We start from the raw sequence: 21759 nt of genomic DNA on the forward strand, positions 1-21759 counted from the left end.
GAAGATTCCTAATAAATGACACTAGAATAAGCACACATTTGATTGGTAAATCATAGTGTAACGACCTCGAATTACACTTTATGTGTGGTGTTGGAGTTGTCCGACTTTTTGTGTGGCTGTAAACGCATCACTGGCTAAGTGCCATATGTGCAAGTGTTGGCGCAAGTGAGAAAGAGCGAGCGGCTGCTGTTGATATAACAAAGTTGCTTTTGGTCTGGTTTGTACTGCAGAAAATGACCACTTTTGCTAGATATCATTTTTTTTACTAATGTTTTGGTGATGTGTTTATGGCCGACAATAAAGAGTTTTGCTCAGTAAAGAAAATGCCTGGTTAGGCTTTGTGTATGTAGTGTGTGCCTTTCTTGGTTTACATCTATGCTGTTATTATGCTGTTTGTTACTTATGTACGTTATGTTGCAGCTATTTAAAATAGTTTTGTCAATTTGTTCTGGCCAGAAACAAATTGGCCTTTGTAACATATCTTTGTGTGTTGTATGTAGAGCACATTGCTTAGCAGAGTTCAGTGATGCAAATGCATGTCAAGTTGATCAACAGATTGTATTATTGTCCAGTGCAATAACAGTACTGAAATGAAGGCTAAAAGGGCATTAATGGGAGCTTTAAAAAAAAAAAAGAAGTAACTAAATAGTTACTTTTCACAGTAATGCATTACTTTTTGGTGTAAGTAACTGAGTTACTTTTGAAATGAAGTAACTAGTAACTGTAACTAGTTACTGCTTTTCAGTAACTAACCCAACACTGCTCTTTACCTGCAAACCATGGTCGTCGTTCCCGACATCTACAAAGCAATTAGCTAGCTGCTGCCACCTACTGATATGGAAGAGTATTACACAGTTACTCTGCCGAGCTCCAGACAGCACAGACTAGAGATGCGCGGATAGGCAATTTATTTCATCCGCAACCGCGTCAGAAAGTCGTCAACCATCCGCCATCCACCCGATGTAACGTTTGATCAGAACTGCACCCGCCCGCCATCCGCCCGTTGTTATATATCTAATATTAATAAAAAATTAAAAAAAAGGTGAAAACTACGCGAATTGCACCTTGTGCAGACACGATTTTTCGATCGGACACAGAGGAATTAGCGATGTAAAAGACCACGTTGGGACAAAAAAACACAAGTCTAATGCCGTTGCTAGCGATACAAGTGGAAAACTTTCAACGTTTTTCGTCGCCCAAACAGATTCTTTGGATGTGATAAATGCCGAAGTTTTATTTACGGAGGCAATAATTGAGCATGGACTTCCAATCGCACTGGCTGATCACATGGGACAGTTAATAATGTAATGCAACCTTTAAAAATCATTACGCGGTGATCGCGATCCCAAAAATAAACTTTTCTTGCATGATAATGTCCAGAAAAATTTGCTTTATATTACTATAGAGTCCTTTTAACGAATGAGTTTGATGGTTTATCACAAACCTTAAATGAAAGAAGTCCTTTGTTCTCCTGCACCATGGCCTTGCTTGGTGTTTGGTGCGCAATCCTGTCGGCTGTATTTCACAGCACGACATACTGTTAAAAGTGTTTATACTATTTATGCTTTCAAGTCCAAGTTGAAGAAATCTTGTTAAATGTTGACAGCATAACTACCAAAATACAGAAGTATGTCCTTAATATTTTTGCAGTGCTATTTCTGTTGAAAAGTTCAAATGATTACATTAGAGATGTGATGTGCCACTTTTCAAGTGTCTGATGGCTTCAATTAATTTTCATTAATTTTTCATATTTTGAATTCTTTTGAAAGGCTTACAAAAAAACTACATTTGAATTGTAATTCCATGCTATTGACAGGACTATTAATTTTAATGAAGTTAGCTTACCATGTTTACAGTATGATAATTGTGATAGAAATGTGAATTTTAGGCACAGAATATTTTTTTACAATTGAACAAGGCAGTAGATTATACAAGCTTGGACAGAAAGTTAATAATGACACCAATTTTTTTTTTTAATGGAATTGTTTAGTACTGTTTTACCATTTGTTTACTGTAAAAAGTGTTTATACTTTCAATGAACAAATTGAAGTCTTGTGAAAGGTTGACAGGATAACTGGCATTAACTGTCAAAATCATTTCAAACTATTGAAGTTATCTTACAGAATAAACATGTCAATCAACCCATATGATTTTTGCTGTAATATTTTTGTTTTGAAAAGTCACTGTGACTGATAGAAAAGTGATGCTTTTAGCACTATTTTAACCTGTCTGAATGCAATCAATCATTTTGCGTCGGGGGGCGAAGGAATCCCCCACCAGGACTTTGTCCTGGACCTACCGGGGCCTGCTGCCCTTGGACCCTGGCTACTAGGTTTTTCTGATTTCAAAAGTTGGCAGGTATGCAATTAGCTAGCTGCTGCCACCTACTGATATGGAAGAGTATTACACGGTTACTAGAGATGCGCGGATAGGCAATTATTTCATCCGCAACCGCATCAGAAAGTCGTCAACCATCCGCCATCCACCCGATGTAACATTTGATCAGAACCGCACCCGCCCGCCATCCGCCCGCACCCGCCCGTTGTTATATATCTAATATAGACGATGCAAGGCATTAGTGAGGTTATAAAGCTTTTGTTTGTTAAAGAAAGGAGACTGATCCAATGCAGCACAGACATTCGCGTGCCACGCTGTCACGACCCAGACGCACACCAGTGCGCAATCATATGGGAGCCGCGCTGAGCGCACCTCCAAGCGCATCTCGCTGCCGGCGACGGCCAGGTATGGGCCCGACGCTCCAGCGCCATCCATTTTCAGGGCTAGTTGATTCGGCAGGTGGGTTGTTACACACTCCTTAGCGGGTTCCGACGTCCATGGCCACCGTCCTGCTGTCTATATCAACCAGGGTGAGCCCCACCCCTTTCGTGAGCGCACTGCGCGCGGAGTGACCCCTGTTACGCGCCCCCGGCAACAGGGGTGGCGGGCAGGTAAGCTGCGCGGGCGGAGCGCGCGGAGTGACCCCTGTTACGAGCCCCCGGCCACGGGGGTGGTGGGCAGGTAAGCTGCTTACCTTCTGCGCGTGACGCCGGCCGCGGCGAAGTCGGACGAGGCGGGGTGTCGGTGCGGTGGGCGCGGTGGTGACCCTGGACGTGCGTTGGGCCCTTCTCGCGGATCGCCTCAGCTACGGCTCCCGGTGGGGCCCTCTCGGGGGAAGGGGCCTCGGTCCCGGACCCCGGCGAGGCGTCCCTTCTCCGCTCCGTAAAAGTGTCCATCTCTTTTCTTTTTTTTTCTTCTGTTGTGGCATATGCTGCAGGTGCCTGCTCGTTTTTCGTATGTGGGTAACAACATTTAACTATGTATATATATTTACCAATTGGTTTAACTGCCACCCGCCTGAATCTATTTAAAATCTAATTTTTTTTTATTTCAACCGCCCGACCCGACCCGACCCGCGGATAAAATCTAATTTTTTTAAATTTCATCCGCCCGATCCGCGGATAATCCGCGGACTCCGCGGTTGTGCCCGCAAACCGCGCATCTCTAACGGTTACTCTGCCCAGCTCCAGACAGCACCGACACTCAACAACGGCACATTTGCGGATTATAATTACTGGTTTGCAAAACATATTTCTAACCCAATTAAGTGAAATGACATCATCTCCCACGGCACACCAGACTGTATCACTAGTGTTGTTTTTCAACCACATAGTAAGTGGTTGAAAAACACTTATGTGGACCACAAGGAAGTGTTTGAAATCATCATGTGACCCCTGGAAAGCGAGAGCTGTGAGGAAAACTTTGAAATGATGGCCCTGGGTTGACGGCGTCTGGAGTTTAAGCGTTAATAGGCTTCATTTGGAGGTAAACATGCTGATGACTCAGTTGGACCTGCTCTGTTATGTAAATATTGAGCGACTGTACAAACGTTTATTGGAATATTCATTCAAAGCACAGACACTAAAGTGTGAGTCACACTTCAAGTGCTTCTGGCAACTTCTGTTTGGGCATTTGAGAGCTCAGGATCACATGAAAACCCAAACATGTTTCTGCCTCCCGCCGTGCCGGGGGGATGTGGTGTGCATTTGAAGACGGTTGTAGCCACGTAGCCACGGTGAAAATGTTGTTTTGTTTGTCTCCTGCGGGGCCCAGAGCTTCTTCTTCTTCCCGCCTTGCCTTCATTTCTCTCTCTCTTCCAGTCCCCTTCAACAGCCCACATGAGCGTCTCCAAACCGCCGCCGCCGCCGCCCAACTCCCACCTGACCATCCCTCCTTCCTCTTCCTCCACGCCCTCGTCGTCCGCTACCTCGCCCTCGGCCACACCCCACTCCTCGGCCCCGCCCCCTCCCTCGCCCGTCAAGATTTCTATGCAGGAGCACTTTGCCATCAATGTGTGTCCGGGCCCCATCCTCCCCATCCCGCAGATCTCCGATTTCTTCCCACGCTTCCACGACTACCCCTGCACGCCGCCGCCGCCGCGGGAGAAGAAGATCCTGAAGGAGGAGACGTTCAACGGGGACATGGGCCTCGGCTTCAGAGATGAAAAGAAGCAAGCGGAGAGCAGCGCGGACCGAGAGGAGGCGGCCGACTCTGATGACGACGACAGTGAGTTTCTCGGCGTTTGTGTGTGTGTGTGTGTGTGTGTGTGTGTTCTGGCAATGCCTACTTAATGGGGACATGGCTCTGTTTACAGCGTCACCTTTAGGGGACCTCTGACGCAGTGACGTGCGGTCACTAGAGGCAGGTGAGGCCCCGCCTCACCTGCCATCATGGAAAGAAAAAAAATGTAAAAAGAAAAAAAAATTTTTTAATTGTTATATGTATCCAGTGATTATACTATAAAGTTATTTTTCCATTTAACTTCACCAGTTTTAGATTATTTTTATTCAAAATCGCTGAATTTTCACATTTGCCGTTCAAATACTGAGAAGAGACGGTTGCGGTGAACAGCAGCCAGTCGAGGCACGTCACTCAGTGCCTCAACATGGACGCACTCGGCTAACTGCTGGCCTGCTGTGCAGTGAGACTGTATTGCTATATGAATTATATTATACATTTCCATAGTTTAGTTAGCTGAGGTATATAATGTACAGTGTATTTTGTCAACAACTGTATGTGTGTAACGTATTTCTTGTGCTGAGCGATCATAAAACGGCTGCAAAAGACGCACTGGCTGAGGCTCGCCTCCTGCACCCCCGCTGTAGATTGCAAGCCCTGACAGGAGTGTTATATCAACTAAAGCCCACACTTAAACTTTCCACGTGCAAGATTGAATCTATTTAAAAAAGGTATTTCATAAGAAGCCAAAAAGTGCAAAAACAATAATGTTCGTGTTGGAGGAGTTGTGAATGACTGCAGGGCCACAACATTAGGTACACCTGCAGTATGCAGGTGTACCTAATGTTGTGGCCCTGACAGTATAATTGCTGCAACTTTTCTGCCATCTTATGGACATCGTGAGCAATTCAGGTAAATTTCGAAGTTTTGCAGCACAGCATTTTTATATGCGACCCAATCCAAACAACCTTTCCCACTCATCGTACAAAAAAAAAACCCAAAAAAAGTCAACACACATGGACACACATAACACAACCTGCTCACTAAACTTTGTGGATATTATAAAAAAATGTCTAAACACAACACATAATTCAAAACTACACCAATTTAAATTCTGTGTAATGCATGAAGAAAAAAATGAAAAACACTCAACACTGTTCCACATTTTAGCTGCTTGATATTTCTGATTGATTACACAACTTTAATGTTGTCCTTACAGAAGTAAACAAGGTAGGAGTCCAACTTTCACATACTCCTCTTAATATCCAATTATATTAATATATATATATATACCAGTGACGTGCGGTCACTAGAGGCAGGTGAGGCGGGGCCTCAACTGCCATCATGGAAAGAAAAAAAATGTAAAAAGAAAACAAATTAATTAAATTGTTATATGTATCCAGTGATTATACTATAAAGTTATTTTCCATTTAACTTCACCAGTTTTAGATTATTTTTATTCAAAATCGCTGAATTTTCACATTTGCCGTTCAAATACTGAGAAGAGACGGTTGCGGTGAACAGCAGCCAGTCGAGGCACGTCACTCAGTGCCTCAACATGGACGCACTCGGCTAACTGCTGGCCTGCTGTGCAGTGAGACCGTATTGCTATATGAACTATATTATACATTTCCATAGTTTAGTTAGCTGAGGTATATAATGTACAGTGTATTTTGTCAACAACTGTATGTGTGTAACGTATTTCTTGTGCTGAGCGATCATAAAACGGCTGCAAAAGACGCACTGGCTGAGGCTCGCCTCCTGCACCCCCGCTGTAGATTGCAAGCCCCGACGGGAGTGTTATATCAACTAAAGCCCACACTTAAACTTTCCACGTGCAAGATTGAATCTATTTAAAAAAGGTATTTCATAAGAAGCCAAAAAGTGCAAAAACAATAATGTTCGTGTTGGAGGAGTTGTGAATGACTGCAGGGCCACAACATTAGGTACACCTGCATACTGCAGGTGTACCTAATGTTGTGGCCCTGACAGTATAATTGCTGCAACCTTTCTGCTATCTTATGGACATCGTGAGCAATTCAGGTAAATTTCGAAGTTTTACAGCACAGCATTTTTATATGCGACCCAATCCAAACAACCTTTCCCACTCATCGTACAAAAAAAAAACAACCAAAAAAGTCAACACACATGGACACACATAACACAACCTGCTCACTAAACTTTGTGGATATTATAAAAAAATGTCTAAACACAACACATAATTCAAAACTACACCAATTTAAATTCTGTGTAATGCATGATGAAAAAAATGAAAAACACTCAACACTCTTCCACATTTTAGCTGCTTGATATTTCTGATTGATTACACAACTTTAATGTTGTCCTTACAGAAGTAAACAAGGTAGGAGTCCAACTTTCACATACTCCTCTTAATATCCAATTATATTAATATATATATATACCAGTGACGTGCGGTCACTAGAGGCAGGTGAGGCGGGGCCTCAACTGCCATCATGGAAAGAAAAAAAATGTAAAAAGAAAACAAATTAATTAAATTGTTATATGTATCCAGTGATTATACTATAAAGTTATTTTTCCATTTAATTTCACCAGTTTTAGATTATTTTTATTCAAAATCGCTGAATTTTCACATTTGCCGTTCAAATACTGAGAAGAGACGGTGCGGTGAACAGCAGCCAGCCGAGGCCCGTCACTCAGTGCCTCAACATGGACGGACTCGGCTAACTGCTGGCCTGCTGTGCAGTGAGACCGTATTGCTATATGAATTATATTATACATTTCCATAGTTTAGTTAGCTGAGGTATATAATGTACAGTGTATTTTGTCAACAACTGTATGTGTGTAATGTATTTCTTGTGCTGAGCGATCATAAAACGGCTGCAAAAGACGCACTGGCTGAGGCTCGCCTCCTGCACCCCCGCTGTAGATTGCAAGCCCCGACGGGAGTGATATATCAACTAAAGCCCACACTTAAACTTTCCACGTGCAAGATTGAATCTATTTAAAAAAGTTATTTCATAAGAAGCCAAAAATTGCAAAGACAATAATGTTCGTGTTGGAGGAGTTGTGAATGACTGCAGGGCCACAACATTAGGTACACCTGCAGTATGCAGGTGTACCTAATGTTGTGGCCCTGACAGTATAATTGCTGCAACTTTTCTGCCATCTTATGGACATCGTGAGCAATTCAGGTAATTTTCGAAGTTTTACAGCACAGCATTTTTATATGCGACCCAATCCAAACAACCTTTCCCACTCATCGTACAAAAAAAACCAACCAAAAAAGTCAACACACATGGACACACATAACACAACCTGCTCACTAAACTTTGTGGATATTATAAAAAAATGTCTAAACACAACACATAATTCAAAACTACACCAATTTAAATTCTGTGTAATGCATGATGAAAAAAATGAAAAACACTCAACACTGTTCCACATTTTAGCTGCTTGATATTTCTGATTGATTACACAACTTTAATGTTGTCCTTACAGAAGTAAACAAGGTAGGAGTCCAACTTTCACATACTCCTCTTAATATCCAATTATATTAATATATATATATACCAGTGACGTGCGGTCACTAGAGGCAGGTGAGGCGGGGCCTCAACTGCCATCATGGAAAGAAAAAAAATGTAAAAAGAAAACAAATTAATTAAATTGTTATATGTATCCAGTGATTATACTATAAAGTTATTTTCCATTTAACTTCACCAGTTTTAGATTATTTTTATTCAAAATCGCTGAATTTTCACATTTGCCGTTCTAATACTGAGAAGAGACGGTGGGGTGAACAGCAGCCAGTCGAGGCACGTCACTCAGTGCCTCAACATGGACGCACTCGGCTAACTGCTGGCCTGCTGTGCAGTGAGACTGTATTGCTATATGAATTATATTATACATTTCCATAGTTTAGTTAGCTGAGGTATATAATGTACAGTGTATTTTGTCAACAACTGTATGTGTGTAACGTATTTCTTGTGCTGAGCGATCATAAAACGGCTGCAAAAGACGCACTGGCTGAGGCTCGCCTCCTGCACCCCCGCCGTAGAATTGTTATATCAACTAAAGCCCACACTTAAACTTTCCACGTGCAAGATTGAATCTATTTAAAAAAGTTATTTCATAAGAAGCCAAAAAGTGCAAAAACAATAATGTTCGTGTTGGAGGAGTTGTGAATGACTGCAGGGCCACAACATTAGGTACACCTGCATACTGCAGGTGTACCTAATGTTGTGGCCCTGACAGTATAATTGCTGCAACTTTTCTGCCATCTTATGGACATCGTGAGCAATTCAGGTAAATTTCGAAGTTTTACAGCACAGCATTTTTATATGCGACCCAATCCAAACTCATCGTACAAAAAAAAACCCCCAAAAAAAGTCAACACACATGGACACACATAACACAACCTGCTCACTAAACTTTGTGGATATTATAAAAAAATGTCTAAACACAACACATAATTCAAAACTACACCAATTTAAATTCTGTGTAATGCATGATGAAAAAAATGAAAAACACTCAACACTGTTCCACATTTTAGCTGCTTGATATTTCTGATTGATTACACAACTTTAATGTTGTCCTTACAGAAGTAAACAAGGTAGGAGTCCAACTTTCACATACTCCTCTTAATATCCAATTATATTAATATATATATATACCAGTGACGTGCGGTCACTAGAGGCAGGTGAGGCGGGGCCTCAACTGCCATCATGGAAAGAAAAAAAATGTAAAAAGAAAACAAATTAATTAAATTGTTATATGTATCCAGTGATTATACTATAAAGTTATTTTCCATTTAACTTCACCAGTTTTAGATTATTTTTATTCAAAATCGCTGAATTTTCACATTTGCCGTTCAAATACTGAGAAGAGACGGTTGCGGTGAACAGCAGCCAGTCGAGGCACGTCACTCAGTGCCTCAACATGGACGCACTCGGCTAACTGCTGGCCTGCTGTGCAGTGAGACCGTATTGCTATATGAACTATATTATACATTTCCATAGTTTAGTTAGCTGAGGTATATAATGTACAGTGTATTTTGTCAACAACTGTATGTGTGTAACGTATTTCTTGTGCTGAGCGATCATAAAACGGCTGCAAAAGACGCACTGGCTGAGGCTCGCCTCCTGCACCCCCGCTGTAGATTGCAAGCCCCGACGGGAGTGTTATATCAACTAAAGCCCACACTTAAACTTTCCACGTGCAAGATTGAATCTATTTAAAAAAGGTATTTCATAAGAAGCCAAAAAGTGCAAAAACAATAATGTTCGTGTTGGAGGAGTTGTGAATGACTGCAGGGCCACAACATTAGGTACACCTGCATACTGCAGGTGTACCTAATGTTGTGGCCCTGACAGTATAATTGCTGCAACCTTTCTGCTATCTTATGGACATCGTGAGCAATTCAGGTAAATTTCGAAGTTTTACAGCACAGCATTTTTATATGCGACCCAATCCAAACAACCTTTCCCACTCATCGTACAAAAAAAAAACAACCAAAAAAGTCAACACACATGGACACACACAACACAACCTGCTCACTAAACTTTGTGGATATTATAAAAAAATGTCTAAACACAACACATAATTCAAAACTACACCAATTTAAATTCTGTGTAATGCATGATGAAAAAAATGAAAAACACTCAACACTGTTCCACATTTTAGCTGCTTGATATTTCTGATTGATTACACAACTTTAATGTTGTCCTTACAGAAGTAAACAAGGTAGGAGTCCAACTTTCACATACTCCTCTTAATATCCAATTATATTAATATATATATATACCAGTGACGTGCGGTCACTAGGGGCTGGTGAGGCAGGGCCTCACCTGCCATCATGGAAAGAAAAAAAATGTAAAAAGAAAACAAATTAATTAAATTGTTATATGTATCCAGTGATTATACTATAAAGTTATTTTCCATTTAACTTCACCAGTTTTAGATTATTTGTATTCAAAATCGCTGAATTTTCACATTTGCCGTTCAAATACTGAGAAGAGATGGTTGCGGTGAACAGCAGCCATTTGAGGCACGTCACTCAGTGCCTCAACATGGACGCACTCGGCTAACTGCTGGCCTGCTGTGCAGTGAGACCGTATTGCTATATGAATTATATTATACATTTCCATAGTTTAGTTAGCTGAGGTATATAATGTGCAGTGTATTTTGTCAACAACTGTATGTGTGTAACGTATTTCTTGTGCTGAGCGATCATAAAACGGCTGCAAAAGACGCACTGGCTGAGGCTCGCCTCCTGCACCCCCGCCGTAGAATTGTTATATCAACTAAAGCCCACACTTAAACTTTCCACGTGCAAGATTGAATCTATTTAAAAAAGGTATTTCATAAGAAGCCAAAAAGTGCAAAAACAATAATGTTCGTGTTGGAGGAGTTGTGAATGACTGCAGGGCCACAACATTAGGTACACCTGCAGACTGCAGGTGTACCTAATTCACAACTCCTCCAACACGAACATTATTGAAAGAAAAGAAAACAAATTAATTAAATTGTTATATGTATCCAGTGATTATACTATAAAGTTATTTTTTCATTCAACTTCACCAGTTTTAGATTATTTTTATTCAAAATCGCTGAATTTTCACATTTGCCGTTCTAATACTGAGAAGAGACGGTGCGGTGATCAGCAGCCAGCCGAGGCACGTCACTCAGTGCCTTGCATAAGGACTCCCAAAGGGAGTCCTTATGCAATGGGACATAAGGACCTATTGAATTTGTAAGGTTTTATTATTATTATACCGGCCGCCTCTTTGAGCACTAATTTGACCCACTTAACATGCTTCAAAACTCACCATATTTGACCCACACATCAGGACCTGCAAAAATTGTCTTTTAATGAAAAAACCGAACCCCAAAACTCAGAATTGCGCTCTAGCGCCCCCTAGAAAAAAACAAAACTAGACTGCCTGTAACTCCCACTAGGAAGGTCGAAAAGACATGAAACATGAAAATTCTCTATGTAGGTCTGACTTAGACCTAGATTTCATAATTGTACATCCTTGGGCAGAAATCAACAGAAAGTTGGCAATTCCCCCTTCAAGACAAAAAAGTACTAAAAACAGTCACTTTTGCCTCTTTGAGCTGTAATTTGACCCCCTTAACATGCTTCAAAACTCACCAAACTGAACACACACATCAGGACTGGCAAAAATTGCGATTTAATAAAAAAAAACCTAACCGCAATTTTTGAATAAAACGCTGAAAAAACTGCTCCTCGGAAGAAAAAAATGACAAAACTGCCTGTAACTCCCACTGGGAATGTCGGAGAGACATGAAACAAAAACCTCTATGTAGGTCTCACTTAGACCTACATTTCATAGATTGACAACCCCCCGCAAAAATCAACAGGAAGTTTGCTATTCCCCCTTCAAAACAGATTTTTTGTAAAAACCGGTCACCTTCCTTCAAAAACTATCTCCTCTGAGCGCGTTTGTCGTTTCGGCTTCAAACTAACACAGGAGAGAGATTGAACCCTTGTGTATAAAAGTACAGAACAGCGTTTTTCTAACTGCTCCGGTTTTGATTTTATGACCCTTCAAAGACCCGCTATGCGCTGATGCTGCTGCGCTGCTGTTTTTTTAAGATGGCTGCTTAAAAGCAGGAAGCACCAGCGTGCCCACACAATGCAGACAAGGTAGGTACACTAGACAAAAGTATTGGGACACTTATGACTACCACCGGACAAAAGTATTGGGACACTTATGACTACCACCGGACAAAAGTATTGGGACACTTAGGACTACCACTGGAAAAAAGTATTGGGACACCTACACTGGACAAATGTATTGGGACACTTAGGACTACAACTTGACAAAAGTATTGGGACACGTACTACTAAAACTGGACAAAAGTATTGGGACACTTAGGACTAGCACCTGCCAAATACGCGGGCCCGACCAACGCTGCTTGCAGCTTTAATTTGTTAATGTTATCCGTAGTATTGATATTAATAACGTTACGTTTATTTTGTGTAGTGTGCCTTAAATAATTCCCATCACATCGATTAATTGATATGATGGGAATCTTCAGATTGTTTGCTTGATGCTGCGATAGATTGAAGGTGTCATCATTTGCCACCTCAGTAGAATGCATGTCCACCTCTGGCACAGTCACTGCAAGAAAAAACATGATGTGAGTTGTGTATTATTCTAGGAGAAATGCTATGTGTGCAGGGATTTCCCAGCCGGGCGCTGGCTAGTTCTAGCTTAACTGACTCCTCACCCGGACTGACAGACTCTGTAATTGCCTGTGACCGGGCTTGCTCTAGTCTAGTTAGTCAAGTGTGACTCAGCCAGAAGTCTATGATCTCAATCCAATGTAAAATGTTTGGTGCAAATGGAAGAAAATGGTTCAGGAGGGTTTAAAGTTAGGGTTACCCTAACCCCAACCCGGACTCTGACCCTAACCCACAACAGCAAGAGTTGTTTGTCAGTGGTTAAGTCCGTGCCTCAGAGACTTCAAGCTGGTATAGAAGTCAGAGGTGGCACAACAAAGTAGGAGTGTTTGTTTGTTTCATTATTCCATATTAGTTTCCTCATAATTGAGTGATTCCATAATTGTTTCACTCTGCTTCATGTCAAAATGAAACTATTACTGACTGCCACAATTTGTTCCCTTGATTTATTTTAGTGTTTCTTAAGTTATTAGTAAAACATGACTCCAGGTCTGTGTAATGTGCTATCTGCTGCTTTTCTACAAAATGAAACAACTGAACGATCATGTGATGAACTGGTGCTTCTATCATTTTTCTCCCGGGGGTTGTAATTGTGCTTGTCTCCGTGTAAGCAACTCTGTGATTTACTGCATCAGTCACACTTTATATTTCTGCTCATTTTCTAAATGGTAATTCAAGTAGGGGACGCTCATTTTCATCAACATAAACCAGCGGTGACTAAACTTTATTTATATATATATATATATATATATATATATATATATATATATATATATATATATATATATATATATATATATATATATGTCTTAATAAGGTTATCCAAAAAAAAAAAACAAAAAAAAAATACGTGCACCATGACAGCAACCACCCACCCACCACCACGAAAAGAATACCTACCGGAATCAATAAAAGGCTATCGATGCTGTCATCTAGCAAAGCTGAATTTGACCAAGCAACCCCCCCGTACCAAAAAGCCCTTGATGAAAGCGGATACAATTTCACCCTCACCTATGAACCCACGCCAGGAAACCAGCCAAAAAAGAACAGAAAACGAAACGACATCATCTGGTACAACCCCCCATACAGCAAAAACGTCTCAACGAACATTGGACACAAATTCCTCAATCTGATTGACAAACACTTTCCCAAAGACAACAACCTAAGAAAAGTATTCAACAAGAACAACATTAAATTGAGCTACAGCTGCATGAACAATATACGACAAATCATCTCAAACCACAACAAAACAATTGCAAATGAGCCGTCGACCCCCAGTCAGAACGACTCCAAAACCAACAAAGGATGTAATTGTCGAAAGAAACCTGATTGCCCCCTCAACGGGGGGTGCTTACAAACATCAGTTGTCTACCAATCTAAGGTAATACGCAAGGACATTAACACATCCGACACATATGTAGGATTAACCGAGGGTGAATTTAAAACCAGATGGAACAATCACAAGGCTTCTTTCAGGAACAAAAACCTGCGAAATACCACAGAACTCAGCAAACACATTTGGGACCTCAAAGACAATAATGTTGAATATTCAATAACATGGCAAATTCTTGCATCCAGCACACCTTACAATAGTGGTAATAAAAGATGCAACCTATGCTTGAAAGAGAAACTGTTTATTATTTACCGTCCAGACCTGTCATCCCTCAACAAGCGCAGCGAAATTGTAACAACATGCCGCCATAGACGGAAACACCTCCTAGGTAACACATGAGCCAATCACCACGCCCCTAGGCCAGCCTGTACCCACCCACTCTGTGCCCTATATAAACCATGGTATGCGAATGCTCCCATTAAAACCTCCTGATGATTGAGGGTACCCCCCCTCATGAAACAGGCCTGTAGAGATGAAATAGTCTTGTGATTTTTTTCCCCACACATACATATATATATATATATATATATATATATATATATATATATATATATATATATATATATATATATATATATATATATATATATATATATATATATATATCAGTGACGTGTGGTGAGGTTGATGGCTGGTGAGGCACTGACTTCATCACAGTCAGATTTACAAACATATGAACCCTACAGAGTATCTTATTCACCATTTGATTGGCAGCAGTTAACGGGTTATGTTTAAAAGCTCATACCAGCATTCTTCCCTGCTTGGCACTCAGCATCAAGGCTTGGAATTGGGGGTTAAATCACCAAAAATTATTCCTGGGCGCGGCGCCGCTGCTGCCCACTGCTCCCCTCACCTCCCAGGGGGGTGAACAAGGGGATGGGTCAAATGCAGAGGACACATTTCATTACACCTAGTGTGTGTGTGACAATCATTGCTACTTTAACTTAACTTTAACTTTACACATACAAACTGTAGCACACAAAAAAAGCACATTTAATAAAAACAACTTTATTATGGTCTTACCTTTACTTATAAATGAAGTCCATGCGCCGCTGTTGTGTTGGATTAATGCACCCCCTGACGAGAGTGTTATATCAACTAAAGCCCTCACTTCAACTTTCCACGTGCAAGATTGAATCTATTTAAAAAAGTGTAACCGAGGGTTTATAAATGTGGCCTATACTGTATGAAACTACAAAATAACAAACACGGAGTCTCCAGTTTACACGAGGACCACTTTATTTACCTTCTTTCAAAAACCTCCGCTCCACTTCAACGTGTCATCACTTCCGCTCTTAGCGCCTTCAAAATAAGAGCTCAAGGCATATACTGTATAACAGCGCATAACAGGAACTTAACATCACAAAGAGGAAAGCCCATGAAAATAGGTTACAAAAGTTATTTAATAAGAAGCCAAAAAGTGCAAAAACAATAATGTTCGTGTTGGAGGAGTTGTGAATTAGGTACACCTGCAGTCTGCAGGTGCACCTAATGTTGTGGCCCTGCAGTCATTCACAACTCCTCCAACACGAACATTATTGTTTTTGCACTTTTTGGCTTCTTATGAAATAACTTTTTTAAATAGATTCAATCTTGCACGTGGAAAGTTTAAGTGTGGGCTTTAGTTGATACAACACTCCTGTCAGGGGTTGCATTCTACGGCGGGAGTTCAACCACCAGGAGGCGGGATTACTGGAGCCTCAGCCAGTGCGTCTTTTGCCGCCGTTTTATGATCGCTCAGCACAAGAAATACGTTACACACATACAGTTGTTGACAAAATACACTGTACATTATATACCTCAGCTAACTAAACTATGGAAATGTATAATATAATTCATATAGCAATACGGTCTCACTGCACAGCAGGCCATTACCGAGTCATTGCGCAATCCATGTTGAGGCACTGAGTGACGTGCCTCAACCGGCTGCTGTTCACCGCACCGTCTCTTCTCAGTATTTGAACGGCAAATGTGAAAATTCAGCGATTTTGAATAAAAATAATCTAAAACTGGTGAAGTTAAATGGAAAATAACTTTATAGTATAATCACTGGATACATATAACAATTTAATTAATTTGTTTTCTTTTTACATTTTTTTTCTTTCCATGATGGCAGTTGAGGCCCCGCCTCACCTGCCTCTAGTGACCGCACGTCACTGGTATATATATATATTAATATAATTGGATATTAAGAGGAGTATGTGAAAGTTGGACTCCTACCTTGTTTACTTCTGTAAGGACAACATTAAAGTTGTGTAATCAATCAGAAATATCAAGCAGCTAAAATGTGGAACAGTGTTGAGTGTTTTTCATTTTTTTCATCATGCATTACACAGAATTTAAATTGGTGTAGTTTTGAATTATGTGTTGTGTTTAGACATTTTTTTATAATATCCACAAAGTTTAGTGAGCAGGTTGGGTTATGTGTGTCCATGTGTGTTGACTTTTTTGTGGGGGTTTTTTTGCACGATGACTGGGAAAGGTTGTTTGGATTGGGTCGCATATAAAAATGCTGTGCTGTAAAACTTCGAAATTTACCTGAATTGCTCACGATGTCCATAAGATGGCAGAAAAGTTGCAGCAATTATACTGTCAGATATTTCAAATGAAGTAGGAGGCACCCGGAGGGCCCATCCATCCATCCATCCATCCATCTTCTTCCGCTTATCCGAGGTCGGGTCGCGGGGGCAGCAGCCTAAGCAGGGAAGCCCAGACTTCCCTCTCCCCAGCCACTTCGTCCAGTTATTCCCGGGGGATCCCGAGGCGTTCCCAGGCCAGCCGGGAGACATAGTCTTCCCAACGTGTCCTGGGTCTTCCCCGTGGCCTCCTACCGGTCGGACGTGCCCGAAACACCTCCCGAGGGAGGCGTTCGGGTGGCATCCTGACCAGATGCCCGAACCACCTCATCTGGCTCCTCTCCATGTGGAGGAGCAGCGGCTTTACTTTGAGCTCCTGCCGGATGACAGAGCTTCTCACCCTATCTCTAAGGGAGAGCCCCGCCACCCGGCGGAGGAAACTCATTTGGGCCGCTTGTACCCGTGATCTTGTCCTTTCGGTCATGACCCAAAGCTCATGACCATAGGTGAGGATGGGAACGTAGATCGACCGGCTCAGCTCCTTCTTCACCACAACGGATCGATACAGCGTCCGCATTACTGAAGACACCGCACCGATCCGCCTGTCGACCTCACCATCCACTCTTCCCTCACTCGTGAACAAGACCGGGGTGGTGGTTCCTCACTTTAAGAAGGGGAACCGGAGGGTGTGTTTCAACTATCGTGGGATCACACTCCTCAGCCTTCCCGGTAAGGTCTATTCAGGTGTACTGGAGAGGAGGCTACGCCGGATAGTCGAACCTCGGATTCAGGAGGAACAGTGTGGTTTTTGTCCTGGTCGTGGAACTGTGGACCAGCTCTATACTCTCGGCAGGGTCCTTGAGGGTGCATGGGAGTTTGCCCAACCAGTCTACATGTGTTTTGTGGACTTGGAGAAGGCATTCGACCGTGTCCCTCGGGAAGTCCTGTGGGGAGTGCTCAGAGAGTATGGGGTATCGGACTGTCTTATTGTGGCGGTTCGCGCCCTGTACGATCAGTGTCAGAGCTTGGTCCGCATTGCCGGCAGTAAGTCGGACACGTTTCCAGTGAGGGTTGGACTGCGCCAAGGCTGCCCTTTGTCACCGATTCTGTTCATAACCTTTATGGACAGAATTTCTAGGCGCAGTCAAGGCGTTGAGGGTATCTGGTTTGGTGGCTGCAGGATTAGGTCTCTGCTTTTTGCAGACGATGTGGTCCTGATGGCTTCATCTGGCCAAGATCTTCAGCTCTCACTGGATCGGTTCGCAGCCGAGTGTGAAGCGACTGGGATGGGAATCAGCACCTCCAAATCCGAGTCCATGGTTCTCGCCCGGGTTGGAGAGGAGATCTTGCCCCAAGTGGAGGAGTTCAAGTACCCGGAGGGCCAGATACTTTTATTCAATTGGTGCCATCTTGTGGGCCTTTAGTAAATAAATGAATGAATGAATGAATACTGGCCCAAGTTGAGACAGCCCTGACCTAAACACATGTACAAGTCTCCAAGAACAGGTCTGTCCCGACCATTAGGACGTTTCAAAGTGTTTAATACGACGCGCCTTAAAAAGGAAGATTTTGTTTTAGAAGTAAACTAATCCTTTATTTTGTCTTTGCGCGTGACTTCCTCTCCAACACAAGCAGATTTGAGCTAAATTGAACAGATGTTTTGCGGCGACCGGTAAATATAGAAGCTCTGCATGTATTTAGTGCAGGAATACAGAACCGCCATGGTGGAAACTGAACATATTGACCTGAATCGATTAACGTGGACCCCGACTTAAACAAGTTGAATAACTTATTGGGGTGTTACCATTTAGTGGTCAATTGTAGGGAATATGTACTGTACTGTGCAATCTACTAATAAATGTTTCAATCAATCAAAAAAAAATAATTAAAAGGGAAATAGTCCGCTGTTGTTACGCATCCAGTGGAAATCCGGTGTTGGAGGTTTTTTAAGTTTTCCTCGTCATTACGGAACAACAGAATGAAAGTGCGGTAGTTTTTTAAATTGACGATTCGGTTATTTTTAAGTCATTATAAACGTAATGCAGTCTCAGACCGGTCCTCCAATCATCATGCGGGAGCTCAGCGTCCAGGCCGGCCGAGGCCAAGCCAACCTTCCATTCACTTCCAGGGACCTCAGCGTCCAATGCTGAGCATTTAACCAATGACTGTCCAGTTTCTTTCAACTCTATGCTCCCCCATTGAAGTCAGCAAACGCCCCACTTTAAAGGAGCCATATGTAATTAAAGCTGCAAGCAGCATTGGTCGGGCCCGCATATTTGGCAGGTGCTAGTCCTAAGTGTCCCAATACTTTTGTTCAGTTTTCGTCATAAGTGTCCCAATACTTTTGTCTACTTTTAGTCCGAATTCTCCCAATACTTTTGTTTAGTGTACCTACCTAGTCTGCATTGTGTGGGCACGCTGGTGCTTCCTGCTTTTAAGCAGCCTTCTTGAAAAAACAGCAGCATCAGCGCAGCGGCTCATTGAAGGGTCATAAAATCAAAACCGGAGCCGGTATTAAAACTCTTTCGATAACTTTTAATCAAAAGGGTTCAATCCCTCTCCTGTGTTAGTTTGAAGCCGAAACAACAAACACGTTCAGAGGAGATAATGTTTGAAGAAAGGTGACCGGTTTTTACAAAAATGTTGTGTTGAAGGGGGAATAGCAAGCTTCTTGTAGATTTTTGCTGGGGGTTGTCAATTTATGAAATGTAGGTCTAAGTGAGACCTACGGAGAGGATTTTGTTTCATGTCTCTCCGACCTTCCCAGTGGGAGTTACAGGCAGTTTTGTCATTTTTTTCTCCCGAGGAGCAGTTTTTTCTCCGTTTTATTCAAAAATTGCTTTAGAGCGCAATTTTTAAATTTGGGGTTAGGTTTTTTTATTAGATCACAATTTTTGCCAGTCCTGATGTGTGCGTTCAGTTTGGTGAGTTTTGAAGCGTGTTAAAGGGGTCAAATTACAGCTCAAAAAGGCAAAAGTGACTGTTTTTAGTACTTTTTTGTCTTGAAGGGGGAATTGCCAACTTCCTGTTGATTTTTGCCCGAGGATATACAATTATGAAAACTAGGTCTAAGTCAAACCTACATAGAGGTTTTTGTTTCATGTCTCTCCGACCTTTTTAGTGGGAGTTACAGGCAGTCCTAGGGGGCGCTAGAGCGCAATTTTGAGTTTTGGGGTTCGGTTTTTTTATTAGAAGACAATTTTCGCAGGTCCTGATGTGTGGGACAAATATGGTGAGTTTTGAAGCATGTTAAGTGGGTCAAATTAGTGCTCAAAGAGGCGGCGGAAGAATAATAAAGAAAGAATAAAACCTTAGAAATTCAATAGGTCCTTATGTCCCATTGCATAAGGACTCCCTGTGGGAGTCCTTATGCAATGGGCCATGCGGGCCCTAATAATGTGGCCAGAAAGGGTACTGCAATCCCGGTCAAAAGTCTGTAATCCCCTCTCCCTGACTGAGGTTGCCAGATACGCAGCCGAATCCAGCTGGATTGACTGGGCTACTCCGAAGAACTTCAAACTTCCACTGCCTCCTACTGGGGGTTGAGGTCTGGGACCATAATAGCTGAATAGACAAGCGTTTTGTCAATAACAAATCTCTAACCAACATTTTTGACACAGAAATGAGGCTATTTTCAGCAAGAAGTAGGTCACGCCTGCGTACAATATCACGTTATTGTCAGTACCAACAAAGACTAAAACCAACTACAACCAACACTAGCAATGGTTGTACTGGTGAAAATAAGTAGAGCATGCTTAGCAGCCTAATGTACGCCCAAAACTAAAGAGACATTTGACCAAGGTATGCCTATAGGCTACTGTTTCAAACCTGTCAGATTGCCATATAACTTGGTGCATGTAGTCCACAATATGCAAACACCAATGAGGAATTATTTCATCGTATTATTTGTCTCCATACCTTTCACATTGCAATGATGACTAATGTTGGAACCCATTTCCTCAGCGTATCAGCATATTGAGAAGGAAATAGGCACTGACACTACCCATATCCACATAGCTTTTATTTGTACTAAATATATGTTATATGCTGTCAGTTGGATGACATACATGCTAGCTAGCATATATTTCCACCGTTAGCCTGTATGTCCATGTGTTATTGACCGGGCTAGCATGCTAGCATTAGTTGCAGGAACATACTTTCTTCCTACTGTATTGGACAATATAGTTTACGTACTGTTGCGTTTTGGACCAGTTGTTCCTCCCAGGGAATTCAAGTCACAATTGGCTCCCAAGTTCTTTCCGACACTTAAAGCTGAGTTGAAAAACCACCAGAGACAGAATAGGTATTTTGTTGTATATTCTCAAAGCTTTGCCAATATACATTGATTGAGACCAGTCTAACCCTAGAACATTCTATTGCGCCTCCCAAAATGGTCTGTCTTCCCGATCCCACCACCCTCTCTCTCGTCCCATCTCTGTAGACAAAACAAATGCTAGTCAAAACACATTCCAAAGAGCTCAAGGTTAACACACACAGTATACTTGCTGACAGAGCATCAAGAGAAGAAATGGAAAACACGAGCTGTTTTCAAATATGACAAAGAAATGGAAGAAGTACAACTTAAATTCGGATATATGTAAATATCTGCCTCCGACAGTACCAAATGTCCATTTCCATTTATTACAAGTAATAAGAAAAGGTAAATGTCTGACTTACCTATCAAGTTCGGCGTAAAATGAAAACATTTTCAATGGTCTCCAGCTTTCAAAGACATTCCCGATACAAATCCTGGTTTTGTTCCTGTCTTGGTCATGGATAAGTTTGAGAATGGTAACTTTTAGATGGACTAAGGTCTGACATGTTTAGTAACTTTACCAGTGGCAGTAGCCAGACCAAGATAGCAACCAGGATGTGACACACTCACAGACTTTCTAATTGGTCAAACGGTGGAGGGCGGGGCATCGAAATGAAAATAATAACAACATTTCGGGGCTGCAAATCAAATTTTGAAATGATCATATGAACTGCTGTTATCAGTTATAGGGGTATTGGAAAAGAACATTATTTATTAATGACATATCAGGGACATTTAATGACATGACATTATTACATATGGCTCCTTTAGT

General features: G+C 41.7%; 1 protein-coding gene across 3 annotated transcripts in view; it reads left to right on the plus strand.

Annotated features, from left to right (window-relative positions):
- The window catches only part of doc2g (double C2-like domains, gamma), a 327390-nt gene that overhangs the window by 184531 nt on the left and 121100 nt on the right, over positions 1-21759 (plus strand). For all 3 annotated transcript variants that reach the window (XM_061984408.2, XM_061984407.2, XM_061984409.2), the window contains one exon: positions 4158-4563. In XM_061984408.2, the coding sequence (XP_061840392.1) occupies positions 4176-4563 (388 nt within the window). In that variant the 5' untranslated portion in view covers positions 4158-4175. The remainder of the gene's footprint in view (positions 1-4157; positions 4564-21759) is intronic.

This window comes from Nerophis lumbriciformis, linkage group LG25 (assembly GCF_033978685.3).
Source record: "Nerophis lumbriciformis linkage group LG25, RoL_Nlum_v2.1, whole genome shotgun sequence".
NCBI classification, from domain to species: domain Eukaryota; kingdom Metazoa; phylum Chordata; class Actinopteri; order Syngnathiformes; family Syngnathidae; genus Nerophis; species Nerophis lumbriciformis.